This window comes from Haemaphysalis longicornis, unplaced genomic scaffold, assembly GCF_048455015.1.
Source record: "Haemaphysalis longicornis isolate Haplotype H1 unplaced genomic scaffold, Haemaphysalis longicornis Haplotype H1 scaffold_4, whole genome shotgun sequence".
NCBI classification, from domain to species: Eukaryota; Metazoa; Arthropoda; class Arachnida; order Ixodida; family Ixodidae; genus Haemaphysalis; species Haemaphysalis longicornis.
Window position 1 is genome coordinate 122,536,101 of NW_027526361.1, and position 19,025 is coordinate 122,555,125.

The following is a 19,025-nucleotide window of genomic DNA, read 5'->3' on the forward strand; positions in this document are numbered from 1 at the left end:
CAAGGCTCTGGAATTACCAGAGGGTGAAGCGGGAGGGGGGAGATGCCCTTTTGTTTTTAAACGGGGCCCTCACCTCTGCTACTCTGGCCCTGCCTGCAGCACATATCTACTTCAACAGCCCCTTATGTGCTCTGCATGCGGCGAGTGGGGTGTACATACAAACTCGTATGGGAATGTCCCTCCACCTACAAATTTATTATGAGACGAAGGGATTGATTGGCTTGCATCTTTGGAATTTTTATACGGTGAGTCCACCCCGATCATTGGCGGTACCACGCGGCCTTTTGTAATGGCAATAGGGCAATCACTTTTCCATAATTTTCTTTTCAATATTCACAGGTTCAATAGACTTTTCGCTTCTACTATTTTCTTTTTGTTATTATCAGCTTCTCCTTCTCCTACTTCACCTCCTTGTTATTCTTCTTTTTCTTTTCCGCTTCTTGTCATGGAGAATAAATTTCCTTACATGCCTTCGAGGGGAATCCAGGTGCTAGTTAACGGCATCTTTACAGTTGCACCATAGTTGCGTCTCTCACTGTGCTTTCGCTTTTTTCGTACATTGGTTCAAGTTACTTCTACAGGCTTCTTTCCTGCTACACCGTATATGCGTATGTTTACTTTTTTTACATGTCTTTTTGAGCCGCAGCTTCTGTAAAGTCAGGGTTATGCGCGCTTCGTGTACACGTGTTGTTCTTAACTGCTGTCAGGTTCAGGTGTCACTATTCGCTCTATTTCAGCCCTTTGGTGTTTCTAAGTCATAAATTTGCAAAGCATGCGCAATATCCCTTCGAAGAACGGAATTCTTCGCAAATACTCCCAACAGGTCATGTTACGAAGGAATGTAATGGAATGGATGACTTTATTATAAGAGGATAACAATAAGCCCTGTTGTGAGACATGGGGAAAAGAGTAGGGGAATATGGTTCATAAAAAGTCCTTTCAATGCACAGTGAGGTTTCACATAGCACGATATGCACGTTTGAGGTTGTGGCGAGGACACTCTAATACAACCGTCACCGGGGTATCCAAAAGTAGCCGTTAAGGAGCCACAAAGGGTGTGTTTGGGGGAACGTCTAGAGAGTTCGTGAATGATCCGCCATCATAATACTTTATAGGTAGAGACCTGTTTTCTAGCCGAATTCTGTAATTTGTTGTAAAATTTTGAGGTTGTTTCTGACAAGTTGCACATGTTCTTCTGGAGTCGTCGGGCGTAGTTGCGTTGTAAGGAATTGGTCGCGGCCAGTTGAGTAAGCTGAACACGCCGCTGCTGTTGCGGCTTTCATGGCTGCGTCGGTCGATTTCTTCCGGAGATTTGCGAGAGTGCGAGCATATTGTTCCGCACGGGGTGGTTACGGCGAGAAATGGGTCGGCGTCTGAGGTGGCCCAGGGCAGATAATTCCAAGGATGGCATAGCAGGTGGAAAAGTGTCAGTATTAAAAGTACTGTTTAATGCGTACGACGTCCATGTCGTCATCCGAAGCAATGACAGTGCCCTGCGAATCTGACACCCTGGACTTGGCACCCTTTCCGGTGCCCTTCTTTGGAGCCGCGAGGCCATCAGGGTCTTCCGGGTTGGCAGAGGCGGCGCGGCGGGATGGCAACGGACGAGGTTGAATCCGTCTCCATCTCCTCCGTGCCCTCCGGTGTGCTTTGGGCCGGTGGAGAGGAAGCAGTGGATGCAGCGGCATCCCGAACTGATGTAATGGCCACCACAGCCGCTGCTGGCTCAGCAAGAGGCGTGGGGGCGGGATGGGCCGCCAGAGGCAACCAGATGGGGGGCGAGTGGGGACTAGGTCCGACTCGGTACTGGGTTCACGCTGAAACGAGACGCGGCTCCACCCCGAAGTGAGCCACGTCGGTGTACCTCCTCCTAAAGGGGAAAGAGGCGAACCTCTTTCGCGCATCTGGGAAGGTGATGTGTGCGTGACCCTAATAATGATTATTTCGTTCTCAAATTTTAACACCTCAAAGGTTTGTGAAAACGCAGCGTGAGGTCCTTGGCAACTGGCGCAGAGGAATTGATTAGATGTACTGTCATCAGTGCAATGGTGTTGGGCGCACTTGGCGCAGGTGTTCTGGCCCCGACACGAGTTAGTACCATGCCCGAAACGGTGGAACGTGTAGCTGCGACGCGGATTCAGGATGTACTCTAGGACGGAGCACCAGATGAAGCCTGCTTTAATGGATTCCGGAAATGTGACTGGTTGAATATCAAGATTATGTGCTTTGTGGGGCTTTCCTGATTATCTTGTCTGATGGTGATACGCCTCACTGCAGTTACACCCTAATCTTTAGGGTCTTCCAACAGATCAGCTGCTGTCTCATTCATTTAATCTGTCTCAGAAATCACACCCTGAGAGCTGTTGACGGTACGATGGGGTGTGAATCTGATGGCCACATCCGCCATGCATGTTTGGGTCAGAAGGTTAGAGGCTTGTGTCTTTGACTTTACACTGGCTAACACTTCACGGGTACGGAGTTTCTTAACATCAAACGGTTTTCCGAGGATACCTTCCAGGAATTTATGGATAAGGAATGGGGACTTGGAAGAAACAGGGTTTGTTTTGTCAACTGCCTCAATAACCAAGAATCGAGGTTATTTGTTAGGTTTCGAAATGCTGATTGTTGGAAGGCATGAGAAGGAAACTTCGGTGCGGCCCCTTTACAGGGACTGATCATATCTTGAGGGGGTCTTGCATTATCCATGTGGCTTAGGAAAAAGCACAGGACGGGGGTACTTTCTTCGTCACCCTTACTCTGATAGCTGAATAGGTCCCGGAGCTCCCTGTCTGGTAGAACGACAGGGAGCCCGTCCACCTGAGCTTGACCTGGGCTCTGACCGCCACCGTTTCAGCTTTCTAACCCTCAACCTTTAAACACATCGCAATGGTAGGTTAAAATATATTTATGGGGGCTCCGGGTCCGCGGTGTCGCAAATACCGTCACCAAGCGCTGATAAAGCTATAGTTTACGTCAGCCCGGAGCGGCACTGTGTAATTTGCTCGTCGCAGCAGATACGCCTTCCGTTTCGATTTGTTATTGTGGTTTTAGTTTTTAAAATTGCTATCAAATGCGTTCATGGCTGCAAGTGAAGGAACACCATCCAACAGCCGCTACTGGGCCTTAATGACGTAATTCAAGCGGGCCTAAGAATGCCAAGACCGGGAAAGAGAGAAAAATCTTTGGAGCGCTTCTACAAGTTATCTGATGTGCATAGACCAGTAATTCTTGACTCAGAAACTTTGCCACCCCTTAATCTAAGAAATCCAAGATCAAGAATCTAAATTTAAGAATCTAAGATCAAGAAGTTTGCGGGGATAAATTGGTCACAGTTGGCACAGGACCGAGGTAATTGCAGAATAATGGGAGACGCCTTTGCCTTGCAGTGGGCGTAGATAAGCCGGTGATGATGATGATGATGATGATGATCTAAGAAATACAGGGGGCAGCGGTAAAGAGAAGGTATAGCATACGCCTCGCGTGCAAAAGGACAGTGGTTCGAATCCCGGTGCCGGACACTTCCCACCGGATTAAAAAAATTCCCTGTGTTGATGGAATTGCAGAATGAGCCTTGGGGTGCAGCCTGACCCAGGCGACCACTGCCGGTAACGCACTCTCTCACCAGAGCAGGATTGGTCACTCTGGCCTAGTAATGGCAACAACCTCCTATGAATCGCGCCAATCCACCCTCGACTATGCATCCAAATGCTTCAAAGCAAGTGACCATGGCGGTGGTCACAACTGTGACGAAGCAGAGCTTGCTAAGAATCCCTGGAGCCGGACAGGCCGTTATTGGAATCTGAACCTGGCAACGCTTAACACAACAGCTTTATCCAGCGAAGAAAGTCTACAGCTGTTGTTCGAGGAATTACAAAGAATTAAACGGGATGTAATCGGGATTGGTGAGCTTAGGAGGGCAGGTGAAGCCCCTACGTTGCTGAAAAATGCACACGTCCGTTGTTACCGTGGTCTAGTGGACAGAAGAGTACTGGTTGTGGGATTTCTCGTCAATAAAGAATAGCTGGTAACATAGACGAATACTATAGAATTACCGAAAGAGTAGCCGGTCTTGTAATTAAGCGTAATAAGAGGTACAAACGCAATGTGGTGCAAGGACACGCGCCTACATACAGCCATGACGACGAGCTAGTTGAACGCTTCTATGAAGATGTGGAATCGGCAATGGCTAAAGTAAAAACACAGTATACCGTAGTTATGGGGGACTTCAATGCTAAAGTAGGCGAGAATCAGGCTGGAGACAAGGCAGTTGGGAACTATGGTCTGGGCTGTAGAAATATCGGGGGGACCTACTAGTAGAGTTCGCAGAACGGAATAATTTATGCATCATGAATACCTTCTTCTGGAAACGGGAGAGCCGGAAGTGGACGTGGAGGAGCCCGAATGGGGAGCGTAAAAATGAAATAGACTTCATTATTATTTGCGTGAGCACAATTGGGCTGTAAAAAACAAAGCTTTAGGGCCCATGTCTGACCAATGTAAGCAATGCAAGTGTGTACCAAGGTTGGAGCAGACAAGATTTCTGCGCAGCGCTGGCGATAGGCTTTAAAGAAAAATATGGAAGCCTTCTTAATCGAACAGCGGGTGAGGAGTGCATCAGCAAGCCCTCTGTTGCCCTTTCAGCAACAGAGATTGAATTCCTAATAAGCAAACACAGTGGTGACGTGATGTTTGGATAACATATAAATGCTGGTTGTTTTTTTAGTAAAGTTTAGTTGGAAGTGGCGCTTCGTTTGTCTTGGTTGTTTTTTCTCTTCTAGTGTCCGCGTTTTTTCTTGCGCCTTTAAACCATGTGATCACATCGAACCAATGCGCCCACATTAAGCTATTGCTAGTTCATATTATATAATAACCCTGGTGTCGTGGAGGATGTGGAAGTGCTCGAAGGAGTAAGGTGTAGGGACCACGGTATGGTAAGATCAAGAATTAGGCTAGATTTGAGGACAGACAACAAGGTAGTACGTAATAAGACGATCAATGAGCTACAAGCAAGATGTAAAGCTGAAGAATACAGGATCGCGCTGGAAAACTGTTATTCTGCTCTTACCGAGGAAGCAGAAATTACGACAGAGGAAAAAGGCAACAATCTTACACGCATTATTAGAGATGTGCAGTAGAAGACGGGGACACGACGGCTAGACAGGATACTGGCAAACTTTACCAGGAGACGAAAGATGAAATTAGGAAACGACAAACCATGACAATTTCCAATGCAGCTGACAGAATAGAACTAGCGGAGCTTTCAAAGTTAATCAATAACTGTAAGACAGCTGACATACGGAAGTATAATACGGAGAGGATCGAATACGCTGTAAGGACGGAGGTAGCCTGAAAGCACTGAAGAGGCGTCTTGGCCTGGGGAAAAATCAGATGTGTGGACTGAAAGAAAAACAAGGCAATGCCATCACAAATAGGATTTGAAATAGTCATAGTTGCCGAGGAGTCCTATATAGATCTGTACAGTAGCCAGGACATACAGGATAACGGCGAACGAGAACGTAGTTCTGAAGAAATAGACAACCTACCATTAACGACCGAAGAATTAAGCAAGGCCTTGAAGGAAATGAAAGGGGGCGGAGCACCTGGTAAAGATCAGATAACGGTATACGTCTTAAAGGGTACCGGGCAAATTGCACTATTAAAACTGGCAAACCTGTACACGCAGTGAATAATTACCGCGAATGTACCGGAAGCTTGGAAGAACGCGAAAATCATCCTAATCCACAAGAAAGGTGTAATGAAGGACTTAAAAAATTACAGGTTGCTAAGCTTAGTGTTAATCTTCTACAAAGTACTTACCAGTGTAAGCGCCAACGGAATTTCTGCAACCTTAGATTTCAGCCCCACCTAAAGAACAAGCATATTTCCGTAAAGGGTATTGAACAATGGACCACATTCGCACGATCAATAAGGTGATAGAGAAGTGCGCTGAGTATTCTGCTACCGAAGAAATAAGGAAGGCATTCAAGGAAATGAAAGGGGCCGAAGCACCTGGTGAACATCAGATAACGGCATAAGTCTTGAAGGATACCAGGCAAATTGCACTATTAAAACTGGCAAACCTGTACACGTAGTGAATAATTACCGCGAGTGTACCGGAACCTTGGAAGAACGCGAACATCATCCTAATCCACAAGAAAGGTGAAATGAAGGACTTAATAAATTACAGGTCGCTAAGCTTACTGTTAATCTTCTTACAAAATACTTACCAAGGTAAGCGCCAACGGAATTTCTGCAACTTTAGATTTCAGTCAACCTAAAGAACAAGCAGGGTTCCGTAAAGGTTATTCAACAATGGACAACATTCACACGATCAATCAGGGGATAGAGAAGTGCGCTGAGTGTTATGAACCCCTATATATAGCCTTCATAGATCATGAGAAAGCATTTCACTCGGTCGATACCCTAGCAGTTATTCAGGCATTACGGAACCGGGGGATAGATGAGCATTATGTAAAACTACTAGAGAATATCTACAATGGGTCCACAGCTACCATCATCCTCCATAAGGAGAGCAGTAAAATACCTATACGGAAGGGCGTCAGAAAAGGAGACACAATCTCTCCAATGTTATTCACAGCATGTTTTCAAGAAGTATTCAGAACGTTAGATTGGGATGAGGTGTGAGTAAGGGTTAATAGAGAATAGGTGAGTAACGTCAGATTTTGTGACGAACTTGCCTTGCTAAGTTATTTGGTGGAAGAATTGCAAAGCATGCTTACCGCATTGGACAAACAGAGTGGAACCGTGGGCCTGAAAAATTATATGCAGAAAAATAAATATAATGATCAATAACCTCAGGAGAGCACAGCGGTTTGAGATAGGTGGCGAGGCAGTGGAAGTGGTAAGCGAATATATATACTCAGGCAAAGTTGTGACACCGGATACCAAAGAGGTAATTAGAATGATAAGAATGGGGTGGACTGCATTCGGCAGGCGTTCCCAGATGATGAATGGCAGCCTACCATTGTCCTTGAAGAAGAAAGTGTAAAACAGCTGCATGTAACCGGTACTCCCCTAATGGGCAGAAACTTGGAGGCTCACTAACAGGATTCTCCTTAAATTGAGGACGACTCAGCGAGCAATGGAACGGGAGATGATAGGTGTAACATTAGGGACGAGAAGAGAGCGGGGCGGGCTAGTGAACAAACGCGTGTTGAGGATATATTAGTAGAGATTTTGCACAAGAAATGGATGTGGGCACGGCATGTAATGCGAAGGCAAGATAGCAGCCCTTGGTTATTAAGGGTAACCGAGCGAATTCCTAGAGAAGGCAAGCGTGAAGGGGGGCGTCAGAAAGTTAGATGGGCAGATGATAAGAGGAAGTTTGCGTGGATAAATTGGTCGCAGTTAGCAGGGGGACGCGATAATTGGGGATTAATGAGAGAGGCCTTTTCCCAACGGTAGCCGTAGATAGGCTGGTGGTGGTGATGATGAAGATGATGGCTCAAATTAGTGCGTTTGTTCGGTGACTACGTTCTGCAAGCATTTACGACTCCTGAAAACGTTGAAAAAAGTCTTGCAGGGCCACTTTCAAAGGCAATTTGAGCATGGCAGTAAAATGTTTTCCACCGTGTAATATATGTCTTAGATATGCTGTCATTTTCCATCTCACATTCAAGACGTGGAACATGATTGTCGTTATAACCCGAAAAGAGCCGAACTACCAGACTGTTGCACGTTTCTCGGAAACTACGTCAACCTTTGAGCAAACCCGCTTACTATTCAAACGGAGGATTCCACTTTGAAAAGCACGCTCCTCATCAGCGCATGGCTTCTCAAGTTCAGTGTGCTATTGTATCTGAAAGTATGCTTCAGACTGTTCGAAAGTGTATGCAGATTTTTTCTCTGTGTGAGGCCTGTATTTAGGTATAGGTAGTTATTGCAACCTACCATTTTTGCCAACCATTTTAGCTGAAGAAGAAGGTGTTGTGTTGTGTTCTGTTGGGTTTTATGGCACATAAGCAACTGAGGCTATCATGCGGCAAACACGAGGTGTTGTGTATTTTGTGGATAATAACTCTTACAGCACGTTACAGCGTTACGGCTTCCCTAGAAGCCCTGCTTCTTTTACAGAACTTAAAACGGAGGAAATTTTAACAAGTGCGTTTTCTCCTAAAAGTAGACTGGGATGAAATGGAATGTGTTCGTCGTAGAACAGCCTAAAATGATTTTTTCTGAGAACCTCAAATTTCGTACATGAGAGTAACACGTGGTTTACTGTCAGCTCTTGGTCGCATTCCTCACATGTCAGTTTATCTTCATTTATAAGAAGGAAGTTATGTGTCAGGTCTGTATGACCACTGCGAAGACGACATAAAATGGTTTCTGTGTAGCGTTTCTCGTGTTTGCTTGATTCCCACTCTGCAATAGTGGGTTTATTTATGTGAAGTTTGTTTTTTATTTCATTATCCTAAGAGGACTGCCATGTTTCTCTGAGTTTACTCCCTATAAATTTCATACAGTCGTTCTGAGGAATATGTACTTGTGTTACTGTTTTGCTACCAGCCTGTGCAGCACATGCATCGGCTCTCTCATTACCACTGATCCCAACATGGCTAGGAACCCAGCACAACTTAATTTCCTGTCCCTGTGTTTTTGTTGTCAATAAATTGTGTATTATGTCTCCTGTTACGGGTTGAGCTGCCTTTTTGTAATGTAGGGCTGTGATCGCGCTGAGCGAGTCTGTGTAGATAACACTTTTCCAAATGCTTTTCTTCGTTATTCTTTCTACAGCCACCAGAATTGCACAAGACTCCGCTCTGAAAACCGAGGCGCACTGAGGTAGTATGATCACCTTCTTCCATTTACCTTGTATTATTGCACCCCCAGCATAGCATGATGTTTTGGAACCATCTGTGTAAAATGAGGTGTAGCCTTTGTATTTCTCGTTCAGTGCAAAAACTCCTGTAATATGTGTTCACGTGGTGTTTTCTCGTTTTTGAAAGTGTGTCATTGTACAATCGCACACAGCAGGGAATGTATACCAAGGTAGTAATTGTTTTGTTGTTTGGGCAGTCCCAGACGATGTGTCCAGCATACTAAGTTGGCATTTCTCTTCAAACCGAAGGAGCAAGTGTCTAATAGCTTGGAATTTGTTGTTAAACAGTGTCCTAGACGGGCATTTCGTAAGAATGAGATAGCACAGATGCTTCGGTAATGAACGAATCTTTAGGATGTATGAGCACGTGAGCATAGTTCTTCTGTATGTAAGTAGTGGTTCATTGGTTTCAACATAAAGACTGCTAATGGGTTATGTATATATGCACCGGATGACAGTCGTAAAACTAAATTATGTACGGGATTCAGTCGTTTTAAATAGGACTGCCTTGCGGAGCCATACACATTGCAACCATAGTCTAAGCAAGAGCGCACAACGGAGCGATAAACTTGTAGAATGCATGACCTGTCAAAACCCCAGTATTTGCGTGACAAAACTTTGGGTATATTTAGAGCTCGGGATGCTTTCTTTTTCAACATATTCATGTGAGGCAGGAATGTGAGTTTTTTGTCAAATGTTATGCCAGAAATTTGTGTTCATTTTGTATGGGCAAATTTATTTCTTTTAGGTGTAGGGTGGGGTTGGTCTGCAGGCCTCGTTTGAGTGAGAAAAGAATAGCGACTGTTTTGTGTGGTGAAAACTGGAAACCATTTCTCTCTGCCAATGTTGACAGCTTATTCACAGTCAACTGTACTTGTCTCTCGCATCTCATCACATTGGACGATTTGCAAGCTATTTGAAGGTATCAACATAAATAGAATCCATAATCGAACTTGGAATTATTTCGGATATGGAGTTCATTTTTATGGCCAACAGTGTTGTGCTAAGAATACAACCCTGATGGACCCCGTTCTCCTGTGCAAAATTTCTCGACAGGGTTGAGCCGAGGCGCACTTGAACGATTTGTCATGAAGTCGTTCAGGCAGTACAGCATTCTTCCACGGATGCCTAATTCTACTAAATCCCGCATTATTCCAAAAATTCATGTAGTGTCATAAGCCTTCTCAAGTTAAAAAAGACAGCAAGACAGTGTTATTTGTGTATAAATGCTTCTCGTACGGCGCTTTCGAGGCGGACAAGATAGTAAGTTGTTGAGCATGCTTTTTTGAAGCCGCAGTGGTGAATGTCGGTAAGTTCGTTTGATTGTAGGACAAAACAACCTGGTATTCCCAACTAGTTCAAAAGCTTTCGCCAGACAGCTCGTAAGGGCTATTGGTCTATAACTACTAGGGGAGGTTGGCCGCTTTCCGGGTTTTAAGAATACTACAATAAAAGCTTTTTTCCAAGCTCCCGGAAATTTTCCCGATACCAAATTTTGTTAAAAAACTTCAGAAGTGCTTCTACAGCAGGACCATATAGATGGGCGAGCATTTCTTAATGTATATCATCTGGCCCGGGGGTGGTCTCCTTACCAATCAAAAGAGCTCTTTTTAATTCTTGGAGTGTAATTAAAGTGTTGTATGTTTCGTTTGTGCCACCGCACGGTGGCAGTGGCTGTTTCTCAGCTGTGGTATTATACTTTAAGAAAGCTTGTGTGTAGTGTGCGGAACGTGATACTTTGGCGAAGTGTTCACCCAGTATATCTGCCTGTTCTTCTATGCTTGTTTGCACATCCGGTGCTGTTAAAAGGGGAAATGTGTGTAGGGGGAGTACGTCCAGTTTAGCTTTCTTTCTCACTCTTTCTTGCTGAGTCTTTCTCAGCATTGCCTCGAATGTACTTTGCTTTAGCTCTTACGTGTTTACATTTATTAACTTTTCCAGTGTTGTGTACCTCCTAAAGGCCGCCCATGATTTATTTTGGTGCTTTTTTGCCTTCTTACATTCTTGGGTCCACCATATCTTGTGGTGTTCCCTCACCACTCCCGTTGACTGTGGGATAGCTATGCGTGCAGCATAAACAATGTGGGATGTAAACACTTCATTCAATTTTTCAATACTAAGAGTGTCTGAAAAAACGTGGTCTTAATTTGCTTCCGAAGTAAAAAGTCCCCAGTCGGTATACTGAAGTTTCCACCGGCGTGGTTTCGTCGGGATAATGGTTGGTGATGATGTTGCGCTAATGAGTACAGGTAGATTATCCCTCCCGTATGGGTTGTCTATGATATCCTATTTAAAATCACTAAAAACAGATTGTGAACTAAAGGATAAATCTATGCAGTTCATCTGTCCTGAGCTTGGGGAGCAGTATGTAGGCTTGCCAGTATTCAGTAAGCAGATATTTTTGGTCAAAATGAAATCGTCTACTATCTGGCCTCTTCCGTCAGTTTTTTTCATTCCCCCAAAAATATGAGTGGGCATTAAAATCACCCACTATTGAGAATGGTTCTGGTAACTGATCTACTAAGTCTTGTAGATCAAGCAGTGTTACCGTTAGTTGTGGTTCCAAGTACACACAGCAGACTGAGTGTTTTGAATACAAGCACGGCAGCAGTCACTGCTTCTATCCCAGTTTTCAGGGGAGACTAGGTTTTCGGTCCCGTGATACGATTTTTGCCTTTCTTTCCATTTTCTAGGGAGTTCCGCCGCACCACCGAAGTAGACGGCCGAGAACCTCTCTCAGTTGTGTCCATTGTTTCTTCAGAGAGGCTGGAGGTTCGTGCAGGATGCCCGGGTGTTGAAGAGTTGGACCTCGCCGTGTGGGATGAGCCCTTCGGGACTGCCAAACCAGGGGTCCGTGCTGCCAGCTTTGAGGGTGGTGGAGCATCGCTAGCTGCTTCCACCGGGTGCGCGGGGGGCCTTCCTTCAGCCTCACTCTGTTTGGCTTCCGCAGGCGCCGAAGACAGCTGTGATGCCGCGCCCTGTTGCACCACAACGGAGTAGGATCGGGTATGCGCTGGTGTCAGTCACCTCCGTGCTTCGCGAAATGTAAGGTTTTCAGTCACTTTCAGCGTGATGATCTCTTTTTTTCTTTTTTCCACGCCAGACAAACACGAGAGTATGCCGCATGGTTGCCGTTGCAGTTCACACAGATCTGTTGTTCGGATTAACAGTTCTCAGCAAGGTGTTCATTGGAGGCACATTTGGCGCAAGTGTCTTGGCCCCGGCAGCTTAGCGAGCCGTGACCGTATCGTTGGCACTTGTAGCATCGGCGAGGATTTGGAATATATGGTCTCAGTTTCATTTTTGTGTATCCCACCTCCACGGATTCTGGAAGTATGCTGGATGCAAAGGTAAGGAAGATGTGTTTAGTGTGGATTTTTTTCTTTTCGCTTTTGATTTTGATTCTATACACATTTGTGACGTTCAGTTCTTTCAGACCTTCTATAAGTTCCTCCTCAGACACGTACTTTAGGTCGTCATCGGAGATAACTCCGCGGACCGTATTGAGCGGCCGGTGTTCACTTACACTGATAGGAATCTCACCAAAAGACTTTAGTCCTGGCAGTTTGTCACACTGGTGTTTGTACAGCAATTCGAGTAGGAGGTCTCCATTGGCTAATGCTTTTACTTAGTAGCCTTCAACTATAGTGGATGTTAGAGTCGTTGTAACTACAAATGGTGAGACGAGTCGTGCGGTTTTTTCAGCGGGATTGCTGTGCTCTACTTGGAACCGAGGCAAGTTGTTGACGTTTTTTGCGAAGAACATAGCAGTTGCATCTGTGCCCCCCCTTTTACGAGAGGGATCAGTTGCGCAAAAAAGAAGCCATCAAATGAAAAATCGCTTCGGCGATGGTGCCAGCCGCCCCCCATGGAGCCCAACAAGGGGACGAAACAGGAACTCGCGAGCAAGTCCTGCCCATGCCAGCTGTACACCACGACTATAACTTAATATGGCTTAACTCAGGGCCGTCCGCCACACAAGGTTAACCCTAGCCGCCAGAAAGAAAGGACACTGAGAAACAATGAGACGACAGGAAAGTTGTCAGAAAGGAGACCGGAATGCGAAAAGTGAAGGGGAGGACAGGAAAAGGCGACTGCCGATTTCCCCCGGGCGAGTTAGACCGGAGGTGCCGTCTACGAGAAGCGGAGGCCAAAGCGGTGTGCTGCCTTCGCCAAGGAGGCTTAAAGGTCCAAACACTCGGCGTCGGCTCAACCACGAGGACACTCGTTTCCCCGGTCACGACGCTGCCACGCACGGCTAAACGTGGGTGCTCGGGGTCCGTGGTGTCGCAGAGGACACGCAAACATCTGCTTTAGCAAATGCCTCATGCGTGGTAAAGACGAATGTGCATGACAGCTGTATCTTACCAGTACTCACGTACGGTGAAGAAACTTGAAAGATCACTAAAAGTGTTCAACTTAAATTCAGGACACAGCGAGCAATGGAACAGAAGATGATAGGTGTAACATTAGGGACAAGGAGAGAGCGGAGTGGGTCAGGGAACAAACGCGTGTTAACGACCATTGGTCATTAAGGCAAACATCTGCTTTAGCAAATGCCTCATGCGGGGTAAAGACGAATGTGCATGACAGCTGTATCTTACCAGTACTCACGTACGGTGAAGAAACTTGAAAGATCACCAAAAGCGTTCAACTTAAATTGAAGACTCAGCGAGCAATGGAACGGAAGATGATAGGTGTAACATAAGGACAAGGAGAGAGCGGAGTGGGTCAGGGAGCAAACGCGTGTTAACGACCATTGGTCATTAAGGGTATTAGAGCGAAACCCTAGAGAAGGCAAGCGTGGAGTTGGCGTCAGAATGTTAGGTGGGCAGATGATATCAACAAGTTTGTGGGATAAATTGGTCGCCGTGAGCACATGACCGCCATAATTGGAGAATAATGGGAGAGGCCTTTTCCCTGTGGTGGGCGTAGATAGGCTGGTGGTGGTGATGATGATGAATTTAATAACTGCGTGTGTTGGGTAACTACGCTCTGCAAGCATTTAGGATTTTGGAAAAAGTTCAAAACGGTCTTGCAGGGCCAATTTAAAAGGCTATATGTGCATGCTAATAAAATGTTTTCCACCGTGTAATATATGTCTTAGACAGGCAGTCATTTTCCATCTCACATTCAAGACGTGGAGCATCATTGTCGGCATACGCCTGGAGCTTCGCGATCGCGGCGCCACCTGGCGCCGCTTCTCCGCGGCGCTTACGGGATGTCCGCAGCGCAGCTGATAGCGGCTCATGCAGTGTTTTTGTTCTCTTTCGCTTCTTCTTGCCTTTCCGCACCACTTTAAAAAACAGCTGCGCCCTGATTATAGTTGTTAAAGTGCTTGAACGCCAACAATAGCTAACCGGGGACGCGGTAGTGCGCGCTTCTTCGCCGCTCTTACGGGTGTCGGCGACGGCAGCGGCATATCACCACTGTCACCTCCGAATATCTCTGGCACTTGTGAATTCTATTGACGCCTCGTTTACCCTGATATTGGGAGGTAGGTTTCGTTTTGCACCACGGACCACGAATTCGGCCTTGTTTTGAATGTATACGCCATCCAAAAATATCATTCGGGAGAGGTGGTTACCTAATATACCTGGAAATCACTTCTGCCATTTGTATAAATAGAGACCACGCGAACATGTTAAGTATATTGCAAGTCTATGAGTCGTTAAATATGTGCCCACTCCCGCTGATAGAACGGAACAAGGAGAGTTAATGAAACCACGGAAAAATAAATGGTCTGCCAAGTCCGGAAGCATGTAATAGCTCGTGCGAGATTGAAAAAAAAACAGTGCAGCTTCGCAAATCCTAGAGACGTTCGTCTTACCTTAAGCAAGGTTGAACTAACTAGACCAACTAGATGCGAAATGCACTGATGTTTTCCAAGACAGGTACGCGGAGGAGGGGCGTTTAACTATCGTTGTGTACACATGCTGAGCGAAATCAGGAAAAGACCGTTTTACTAAATCACACACAAGCTGCGCGTTCACCTTTATATTGTTTTTGGACTTTAACGAACAGGTGATCACTCGGCGGACACATTTTTGAAGTACAGTAAGGAAGTTCACAAGCGATTACAGGTGTCGTTGGATTGAGTGTGGTATCTGATAAGGCCCCCTGATTTCAATTTTGTGCTAAATTCTGCAGGCTCCCTGTGTTATATGATGATGTTTCGAAAGAGCGTTTAGTCACGGCCGCGGATATAAGCGGAGGATAAACGTAACCGATCACTGTTTGGGGAAGCTCACCTCGCGACATGAAGACCCAGCCGTAAATTCTTTGTGCTGACTCCTGCATGCAATTTTGCATTGCGTAGAATGTCCGCGATATTTATGCCACATTGGCTTGTTCAGGGTAGTGATCAATATCCGAGACATGAAGCGTAACTGGCGGGCTGTCAGGTAAGAGCATTCCGCTAGAACATGAAACCACACGAAACCGATTTACATCGCTGTGTATAGCCGTAGAATGAGTATCTGAACGAACGCTGCTTACGGAGTTACTGTTAGAAAATTTCAGGGCAGTGTAATTACAATCAGACCCATGCATATATGCCGGTTTTGTTACGCCGGCTTGTGACACACAGCTGGCGCTTTTGCGGACCGAATGGAGCACAGTAAGATCGCGTCAAAAGCATTTACACTCTCGCAAATGCACCACGTTTGCGAACAGAGTGACTGCTCCATATAAATATGCATTTCCAGCGCATACAAGCGTACAAAACCAACGGCGACAGTGGTGAGCGGGCCGACAACTCCCGCGACTAATTTCGAAACGGGCCGCTAGGGGTATTTAAGTGGCGCCCCTACAGGCAGCGCTCGAGACGTATAGACCGAAAAGAGCAGAACTGCCAGACTGTTGCACATTTCTCGGAATCTATATCAATCTTTGACAACAGCTGTGTAATATTTAAATAAATGGAGTATTCCCCTTTGAAAAGGTACGCGCCTGATTAGCGCATGGCTTCTCAAGTTCTTTGTCCTATTGTATCTGAAACTATCTTTTAGACAGCTCAGAAGTTTATCGATATTTTGCATGTATATGAGGCCTGTATTTAGGTATAGGTAGTTATTGCAGCCTACCATTTTTGCCTACCATTGTACCTTGTAGAACATGGTGTATGACAGCTGCATCTTGCCAGTACTCTCCTACCGTGCCGAAACTTGCAGGATCACTGTGAGGGTTCAACTTAAATTGAGGGTGACGAAGCGAGATATGGAACGGAAGATGATAGGTGTAACATTAAGGGACAAGAATTGATTGGAGCGGGTCAGGAAACAAGTGCGTGTTAAAGGCATACCAGTAGAAATTAAGTAGAAATGGGCGTGGGCAGGGCCTGTAATGCGAAGTCAAGATAATCGTTGGTCATTAAGGGTAGCAGAGTGGGGTCCCTAGAGAAGGCAAGCGTGGCAGGGGGTGGCAGAAGCGTAGATAGGCAGATGAGATCAAGAAGTGGATAAATTAGTCACAGTTATCACAGGACCGGCATAATTGGACACCTATAAGAGAAGCCTTTTCCTTCTAGTGGGCGTATATAGGATGCTGATGATGTTACTCATTGTGGGAATACATCGCACCCAAACGTAAAAATGTATTTCAAAGTGAAGTCGCCAGATCACAGACAGAGTTTTCTGACTGCAGGAAGTACTTAGCCGCCTATCTTGGTGAGCAATTGTTCTCTCCTTTATTCCGATAAAATGCAATTCGAAGACAATTTAAGCCCAGCAAAATCAGATAGGTAACACTGATCATAACAAGGTTATACACGGTTGCACAAGAAAATCAGGAAGGAATAAGTATGAAACAAAAATAACCAGCTCCCGCATTTTTTAGCTTCGGGCTAAGTTAACTATTGAACGGTTTACTTGCATCCACGAACGCGGTGATCAAGCTGAATGCTGCCTGCGGCGTATCATAAGGAACCAGGTGGCCGCTGTTTCGCACCACCACAAAGTGAAGGTTGTCAACGCTCTTCTTGTAGCCGTACAATGTCTGTCCGTCAGCACTATGCCACTGATTCTGCGGTGCGCGAGCCCAACGGCCCGCCCCGGACCAAGACATCTTTGATAGGAAGTTCACCGTATTTGTTGTAGGAACGGCAATGTCCAGTGGCCCACTGTAAACAAGAACTCTGTAACCATTGTCCAAGACAATAGTCAACTCAGGCACAGCCGAACGCATAAAATCTTCAAAGAAATGACTCAACACAGCATAAAGCGTCGTAGAAAAAATTCTCTGGCCGACATGGATAGCGCGGCGAACAGCTGGCATCGTAACAAAATGATTGTAAGTACGAAAGTCCTTCGGTACCTTGTTCTGCAAGTAATTGTAAAGGTATTCGAAGCCAGTAATGTTCTTAAAAAAGGAGTCTCTAGTTTTTGTGTAGCCTATTAAGAGGTGGTTCATATTGTGAAACGCTAACTCGGTACGGCCTGCATGAATATGTTCTCTGGATTCTTCGGCAACCTTTTTCATATAATCGGCGGCACTTCGGTCTATCAGGCCAGTTGCGTAAGCGAACTCGCCGACTTCTAACATATTGACAGGGTCTGTTACGCCGTTGCCGTAGGCAATTCCCCGGAAATTGATCTTCAACCGCATCGACGGTGCATTCTTGTGCAGTGCAGCTCCCACCGCGGGGACGTACTTGCCTGAAATGACATCGGAAAATGATTAAAAATACAGCTTATTACGCAAGATTAATCAGAATGGTTCGTATTTTGAAAATTAGGTCAAAACTCGAATCGTCGGTAAAATAAAGCATCATCAGGACACTGCACTGATCAGGGGACACGGTACCGATCAGTGGGCAATGTACTCATCGGTGTTCTTGCGGCAGGTATATTTGTGTACCTGTCCTTCAAGTTCAGACAACTATCTTACCAAAGCTACGACAAGCGATATTCAACTGGACGCAAGCGCACTACCAGTCTTCCCGGCGTTGCTAGGGGCCTCATTCTGCGCTTCCTCCTGCGCACCTTACGTGGACAGTATGGCCTTTCTAGCCTGGATACCAGAGACAGCCGAATCTGTATATAAACGCCTAACGGTGCTGCAGCCACCGGGACACGACACCGATCACTGCGCAACTTACACATCAGTGTTCTTGCTGCAGGTTAGTTACCTGGATTTCTGCTGACTAAAATCGTCAAATCAATTTTTTATTGCGTTGTGGTGCCCCCTTGACATGACAGACCAGTTGCATTGGCTTTTATTGCGTGTCGTGTTGCTTACTACCATATTGTACTTTCGCATTTGCTTTTGGCGCTATCTGGAGACGTTGAATCAAACCCCGGGACTATCGGTCAGTCTGGTACTGAGGGATACGCGCTTCACGTTTCCGCATTTTTACAGGCCGTTAACAAAGAAGAATCTGGCCAGGAAAGGATTTTTGCTGAATTAGCTAATAGTCGATTCAGAGAGACGAGAACTCAAGAAGCGATACAGAACCTTTCCGCCTGGGTGGCCTCGTTGGAGAAGAGTAGGCTACCGTCCGATGTAGGCATGCTACATCCAGAGATATTTGAGAAAAATGATTTACGAATTCATGCGAAAGACGCTAGAGAACAGACTACGTCGGAACAATTTTATATTTTCTGGCTTCGCGGACGATCGGGCAGAAACATGGAAGCAGTCGGAGGAGTGTATTATTACCTTCTGCTCTGAAATACTTGGAATTGCAATAGACCCGGTCAACAATGACCGAGCTCACAGGATTCACGCCTTCCAACATAACAAAGACCACGCCATAGTTGGTAGGCTTTACACGTTTAAAGAAGTATTGACACTAAATTTCTCGCTTTCAGTTTTTATGCTGTAAAGAATACCTATTGGCCCAGTAATTACGAAAATCGAACCGAAAGCCGTCAGCCGCTAACACAGGATTAATTATACGCCTCGAGCGCGGCCTGTAGGGGCGCCACTGAAATCCCCCTAGCGGCTCGTTTCGAAAGCAGCCGCGGGAGTCCGCGCCCCGCTCCCCAGTGCCGCCGCTGCTTTTGCGGCACGTTCACGACTGAGATTTACCATTTGCGGGCGTTCGAAATCCATGTTTATGTGGAGCAGTCACTCTGTTCGCAAATGGGGTGTGTTTACGAGAGTGTAAATGTTTCTGACGCGATCTTAGTGTCATATATTCGGTCTGTATAAGCGCCAGGTGTGTGCCACAGGCCAGCGTCACGGA

At 45.9% G+C, this 19,025-nt stretch overlaps 1 protein-coding gene across 1 annotated transcript in view; it reads right to left on the reverse strand.

Annotated features, from left to right (window-relative positions):
- Positions 1-16,503: 16,503 nt before the first annotated feature.
- The window catches only part of LOC144179359 (venom serine carboxypeptidase-like), a 31,903-nt gene continuing 29,381 nt past the window's right edge, over positions 16,504-19,025 (reverse strand). Inside the window, exon 6 of the mRNA XM_077707683.1 lies at positions 16,504-17,493. Coding sequence (XP_077563809.1) covers positions 16,688-17,493 — 806 coding nt within the window. The 3' untranslated portion in view covers positions 16,504-16,687. The remainder of the gene's footprint in view (positions 17,494-19,025) is intronic.